The 7,468-nt window shown below is 36.9% G+C and overlaps 1 protein-coding gene across 1 annotated transcript; it reads right to left on the bottom strand.

The window, feature by feature from the left end:
* Positions 1-1,937: 1,937 nt before the first annotated feature.
* LOC140165089 (uncharacterized) lies at positions 1,938-6,985 on the bottom strand. The gene has a single exon (XM_072188554.1). It carries the CDS (start codon positions 6,818-6,820, stop codon positions 5,153-5,155), a length of 1,668 nt encoding a protein of 555 aa, XP_072044655.1. The 5' UTR covers positions 6,821-6,985; the 3' UTR covers positions 1,938-5,152.
* Positions 6,986-7,468: the final 483 nt, after the last annotated feature.

The raw sequence follows: 7,468 nt of genomic DNA, 5'->3' as shown, positions 1-7,468 counted from the left end.
AGTGCATCTATCGTCTCATATAACACGGGTGACATCATTATATTTTAAGTAAACAACGAGTTGTTTTACGCCAAAATAATGATGTCGCGTGTTATATGAGAAGACAGATGCATGACAGGGGCTAAAAGAGCTTAAAAGCAATACCTTTTTATTCTTAAACACTTGAATTCAAATCATAAGTATACCAAATTTTAATCAAACTTAATCCTACATTTTATACGGAATTACCTAGGCCTAGGGCTTAGAATTTATCAGTCCCGTTGTTGATATGCACCTCCAATTGGTTCAAATAGCCCGTACGAGTATCGTGTCGACTCGCACTCGCAAAAGTGTGAGATATCGTGTCATATCACACGGGTAGGAACAATAAGATTGCAAGAACATTCTCAAGAGTGTTTAAGAATTCTAGATAAATGGCGTTTTACAAATTCTCTTTCTTTTTCTATTTCTATTTCTACGATTGATTGAAGTAATCAATTTCAGATCACATTTACTCAGGAATCGCCTGTCTATCCAGTAACGAAACAAACAGTTTAACGCAACTTTAACCAATCATGCGCTGACACACTCAAACTTCAAACTATACAGTACCGTATGTAAGGTCATCTTTCTGGACAAGTTTACCCAATGGTACATTGGTACAAGATCTCAGTACGAATGTTTTATCTGGAACACTGATCGCAATAAGTGATTTCAATAGGACGACCGACGTTCACAGAATTATTCAGCATGTGTCTTCTTTAGCATGATTTTTGTTCATTTGCAAAAATCTATATAAAAAAAAAGTTAGCGTTCACTTGTGATCAACAAGGACAGACTTTACTATCACAATGCGAGTACGACACACAAAGTGCTGAATTTAAATTCCCCCTCTCTAATTATTTACCATCTTTCTGCTTGTTAATTTCATATGGACTTGACACAAACATGCTTAGTATTACTTCATGGTGTTTAAATGCTTAGTGATTTGATTTTGTCTTAATTTCTCTGAAAAACAAAATCACAAGGATAAACTTAAAAGTTACTAATACAAAATATCAAAACCACAGTAGACATAAGTTTAGAATGGTACCTATAAAAAGGGTGCTATTATTCACTCTTTCGGTACAAATGGAAACCCATGAAAACTAAGGCTTCGTGTATGGCATAATGAATGTATATAGGTGTGCATGAGTCGATATTCACCTCACCTTCTCATTGAAGTTTTCCGTACCGATTTTAGCTTCCACCATTTTAAAATTCAGTATAGTTCATGATTTATACCCGAAATAAACATCTCAAAAAAAAGTAATTACCCCCTTTAAATAATGGCAATTATTTAAAAACGGGCTATTGTATTACAAATCTGTAAAATGCGTTGGAAACAAAATTTATTTCTACGCCTTTTGACACCTCATTTGACACGATAACCCCGAAAACAATAAGACACTGGTCAATTTAATGTAGTGAGGTCCAGATTTGAAAGTTGCACTTACAACAATACAAAAACACTCAGATATCATTACAGATTTCCTTCCATTATACTGAATACAAATCAAGACAATTTACTGCAACTTTCAAATCGTGATTTAAATGCACGCTTTGAAGTCAATATTTAGTCAATTACTACAAATGAGGTGTCAAAATGTGCAGAAATAAATTCTGCTTCCAACGCATTTTGCAGATTTGTAATTCAATAGCCCATTTTTAAATAATGGCCATTATTTAAAGGGGGTAATTACTTTTTTTGGAGATGTTTATTATCACCTATTAGCCTGGTAGTATGTACTTATTAGCAAGCATATTCAAATAGATTAGAGACCATGAGTATTTTGATATTTGCGTGTAATTTTGTTTTGATATCTCAAGAACAACTGAACAAAATAAACTAATATTGAACTTCATTTGAATGAAGAAAATTTGAAATTTATATATTAATATTGATTGGCTCCTACGAAGCTAAACCCAAATAATTAGTATAGTAAACAAAGCAAACTCATAAGTCTCCCAGTGTGCTCTGAAGTCAAATAATTTTATTGTACAATTTTATTCTGATTTCAGTTCCTCATTAATTGCGTTTAAAATTAATTTTATCAAAGGCTCGGCTCAAATCTTTTGTTTTGCATAGCGATAGTTGTTCAAAGTATTTTGTAAATTCTTTGTTTAATTTTGTGATAGACGGGTCCTACTGAAGACCTTCGATGCAATTGACAGCATGATTGTGAAAAAGGAATCATGCAATACAAAATAGGTAGTTCTTGAAACTTCCAAATATCTTAATTTTATTGATATGCTTATTTATTGAACACGGATAAATTATGATGAAAAGATCAGTTATTAGGCTATACAATGAATTGATACGAAACACTCTAACCGAGCCAATCGCACTTAATTTGTTAAATACTTGAAAGCCATTCAAAATAACAATATATTAGATTTCATATCTGCGAACGGCAAGAAAATTTTGACTCATCAATATTGTGCATTAATCCATACCTGTAACTAAACTCTTCAACTAAAGTTTGGAAATATTTTTCAAGCATCTATATTTCAAATTACATGGTAAGCTCATATCGTGTTGCATATCAATAGAGAGCTAATTAATTATCTTTACAATGACACCATATTTGAAACAATCAGCTTTTTCACGGCTGAGTACGTCTTGTGGATGTAACGGGGATTCAAACAGAATGTGGCAAATTGACCATTATTATGCGTACAAACAACACTAGTCTTTAACCTCAATAGTGGGTGGAAAAGCCATACGCAGCCACACCAGCCTGGCACCTCCTCCTCTCCTTGTGCTACTCACCTGTGGAATGGCATTCCATTCTTCAACCAGGATTCGTCGCAGGTCATTCAATGTGGTTGCATTGGCTACACTGACACGTACAGTACGACCAAGTTTGGTCCCACAAATGGTCAATCGCGTTGAGGTCTGGGTTGATGGCAGTGCCATTCCATTCTCTCGGCTTACCAGCCTAGTTACACTTGCTTACGGTTGCTGTGGGATGACATTCCATTCTTCAACCAGGATTCGTCGCAGGTCATTCAATGTGGTTGCATTGGCTACACTGACACGCACAGTACGACAAAGTTTGGTCCCACAAATGGTCAATCGAGTTGAGGTCTGGGCTGATGGTAGTGCCATTCCATTCTCTCGGCTTACCAGCCTAGTTACACGTTGCTTACAGTTGCTGTGGGATGGCATTCCATTCTTCAACCAGGATTCGTCGCAGGTCATTCAATGTGGTTGCATTGGTTTATACCCTGACACGCACAGTACGACAAAGTTTGGTCCCACAAGTGTTCAATCGAGTTGAGGTCTGGGCTGATGGTAGTGCCATTTCATTCTCTCGGCTTACCAGCCTAGTTACACGTTGCTTACAGTTGCTGTGGGATGGCATTCCATTCTTCAACCAGGATTCGCCGCAGGTCATTCAATGTGGTTGCATTGGTTTATACCCTGACACGCACAGTACGACAAAGTTTGGTCCCACAAGTGTTCAATCGAGTTGAGGTCTGGGCTGATGGTAGTGCCATTCCATGCTCTCGGCTTACCAGCCTAGTTACACGTTGCTTACAGTTGCTGTGGGATAGCATTCCATTCTTCAACCAGGATTCGTCGCAGGTCATTCAATGTGGTTGCATTGGTTTATACCCTGACACGCACAGTACGACAAAGTTTGGTCCCACAAGTGTTCAATCGAGTTGAGGTCTGGGCTGATGGTAGTGCCATTCCATTCTCTCGGCTTACCAGCCTAGTTACACGTTGCTTACAGTTGCTGTGGGATAGCATTCCATTCTTCAACCAGGATTCGTTGCAGGTCATTCAATGTGGTTGCATTGGTTTATACCCTGACACGCACAGTACGACAGTTTGGTCCCACAAGTGTTCAATCGAGTTGAGGTCTGGGCTGATGGTAGTGCCATTCCATTCTCTCGGCTTACCAGCCTAGTTACAGGTTGCTTACGGTTGCTGGGGGATGACATTCCATTCTTCAACCAGGATTCGTCGCAGGTCATTCAATGTGATTGCATTGGTTACCCTGACACGCACAGTACCACCAAGTTTGGTCCCACAACTGCAAAAATATTGGATTGCAAAAGCTGCACAGAATATTGATCAATTTGGCACAAGACGTGCACTTAGCCGTAAAAAAGGTGATTGTTTCAAATGTGGTGTCATTGTAAACGAGACAAAATTAGCTCTCCATTGATATGCAACACGATATGAACATGCCACAAATAATTTGAAATAAGGATTCTTGAAAAACTTTCTAATCTTTTGTTGAGGATTTTTTTATAGCTTTCATTATTAAAAATGACAAACATATTCCGGAGATGCACTCAAGTATGATACTAGACACAAGAATGATCATTTGATTTTCACGATACCTCTTAACTGGTTGCATCCTGCCAGCAAAATGCCTCACAGACAAGAGTTTTATATCACATCACCTCATCACCATAAGCAAGTCTTTTGGGTGATTTGCCCGGTTTAAAAAAAAATAAAAAAATTGCCTTATCCAAGTAGACCCTGATCAAAATTATATATATATCGTTTTTCGTCCAAATTTATGTTTTTAACCCCTAAACGTGTGCCTGATCGTAAAATACTTCCCTTTAAACTGGTGTTTTTGTTTGTTTATCTTTTGACACATATTCACGCACAGTTGCATATCTTGAGTGGCACCGAAAAAACCCATTGACGCATTGTATTGGTATATCAAGGCAAAGGTACAAATTTTTAAACATAAACCCATTCATTAATATACGTCCGTGACTGTGAACTGAAATCAAACTTAAGATTCAAATTTCCGGGTCATAGAGCAGGTCAATTTTTTGTTTCCCTAGCGTTTTCTGATGTATTTATAGTACGTACCATAGTAACGTTTATATTCTGTGTAACTCTGGTTAGATCTGGTTAGTTCAAGTTTCCTGTTAACTTTAAATTTACTTTGATTTAATTTCCTTATTCATACTAGCCCTGTATGAAAGATACCCGTAATACTTTCTGAATAATTTGTTCGGAATAAAAAAAATTCAAAGAGTAACATTTTGCAAAATATTATTAAGCAAGAAAATACTAACAAATATTTCACTTTCCATTGTGATGATTTGTATTTATAGGTAAATGTAACAGTCTTGTTCATAGTAAAATCAACCTTATTTATATTTTGACTTCAGAGTAAACTGTCATGTCGTCTTTTCCCAGGATATCACCCTTTTTAGCTCCGTTTCCTTCAGCTGGTTGAGAAATTTCCAGATCGGCATAAGTCAAACATTCAACATTGGGCACCTCTTTGTTCCCTCCTGGACTTTTATTCTCATTTTCACCTGAACCACTAACGTCATCATAAACTGATGATAAACCTACATCTTCATACTGGGTATGTTTCAGTTTTGTTTTTGCCTTTGTTTTATCGGGAAGAGCATATGGCGGAGCATCAGCGGGTATTTCCTCTTTTTGCCCTTTGTTTGGAGTAGCGTAGATTGGGGCAACATTCGAAGATGTCGATTGTACAGAAACCAGATATTTTGCCTTTGGCAACTTGGAACCATTTTCAGGACCAGTACTTATGCCAGCATTGTGGTCAACAACATCCATCTTAACAGACGAATTGTCAACACCTGTGGATGCTTCCACGGAGTTTTCTTTATGAGTCTTTGAGGACCCACGTGATCGTCTTACAAGACATACTATGATAATGAATATCACGATGATCACAATAGAGCCTCCAGCTGCAGCTGCTGCGATGATGATTGTGTTGGGTAAGGATACAGAGTCATGAAACTCTATGGTGACAAGTATACTTGCATTTGCACTTGCATTTGGAACGTCGGGTATGACACCTTCACATGTTATCTTAATGTTGTTGGATAAAGAAGATGAATCTTCTATTACGAGTGTCGAATTCATAATTGACTGAATTATGTGCATTCCATCACTATCATTACCTATTAAGGTGTCATCAATGTACCATAAATAGGTAGTATCATTGGTCCATGCTCCAGTATTGATGCATATAATACTAGATGCACTCTTATTTGTGATTACTAATGTATCTGGTGTTATGGTTATGACAGGCATAGGGTTATAAGGAATGATGCTACATGATAGCGATTTGTCCAAAGTATCAGCAACTGTGGCGATGCAAATAAATTCACGCCCATGATCCTGGGCACCGATATTAAATATGTAAGTAACTTGAGCCTGACCATCAGGACTGATACTTAACACTTCGTATTCACTTCCTGTTACTTCATACCAAGTCAGTACAGGCAGTGGATCCCCATCATTTAAATCACACGTCAACTTAATGTTATCATACTCCATGTTTCCGGTTATAACAGTAGGAATGAAACCAAGGATTCCGCATGTTGGTTGAATCTTAGGCTTTGTCCAAACAGTAAGTTTTGACGTCGTTCCAATGATGATAAACTGATCACCATTATTGAATACGCAACGGAATCGATCAAGTCCGTCGTTTATAATCACATTAACGATACGCAAATTAAGCATTTCTGTGGCACCTTCGAAGGCGTATGAAGTATAATACTTGCCCTGATTCAAGGAATTTGAAAAAAGGTCTCCTGTAAATTGTGCATTTTTAGTCCATCCAGAGCTAGTATTTATATTATAACTTTGCCAAAACAATTCCTCACTATTTCTACCAGTAACATTGCACGTAAACTCTGCTGTGTCACCTTCCAATACATTGTTTACAGGTGCAGGTGCAAAAGTCCCTCTCGGCTGACCATTTGTAAGCTTCAAAGATAGAGAAAGCAATGTGAAGACAACAACTCCTGCTGTAAACGCCAATTCTGTCAAAGTCATTGTAATTGAAGGTTCATCAGAAAATGGTATAATGGTATCCAACAAGTCATAATGAACTTCTGAACACGGAAACCCAATGAGTGTCAATGCTTTACCAGTATAGTCGTAGAGTGCTATATAGCATGTAAAGTGCGTTTCAATAATTTTTGCACGACTATTTGTGGGTTAACTAAACGTGACCGTTGTGAACCTTTTACGAGACAATTATGGTTTAATTTATTTTTACTGAATTGTGTAATACAACAAAAGGTGTTTCTTTATTCCGTCGATATTTAAAGTTATTATGTAGGTGTTATCTGTCAGGTATAGTAAGAGGGTGGATATTCCCAAGTAAATGGTGAGTTTAAAATTAATATTGTTATGATTTTGAAAAAAAAAAAACCAAGGCCGAAATTACCTTTTGCCAAATTCACTCAAAGATGTATAACAATTAACACACTGGACTATAATTCAACACAAATGATTTTTTTTATTTGAAAGTACAGGATGATGGGACGATGTTCTTGTACATAAAAAATACAAAAATCACTGACAACTCAAATTAGTTTACAATCATTACTACAATAGATGACAATTTTTATTTAGTTGATATTCAACAACAAGGCTTGTTCTTGTACCAAGTCATATATCAAACTGCCACCATCCTAG

The sequence above is a fragment of the Amphiura filiformis genome, chromosome 1, assembly GCF_039555335.1.
Source record: "Amphiura filiformis chromosome 1, Afil_fr2py, whole genome shotgun sequence".
In the NCBI taxonomy this organism is placed as follows: Eukaryota; Metazoa; Echinodermata; class Ophiuroidea; order Amphilepidida; family Amphiuridae; genus Amphiura; species Amphiura filiformis.
The sequence above is the reverse complement of the archived record's forward strand: the minus strand, read 5'-3'. Positions and strand labels throughout refer to the sequence as shown.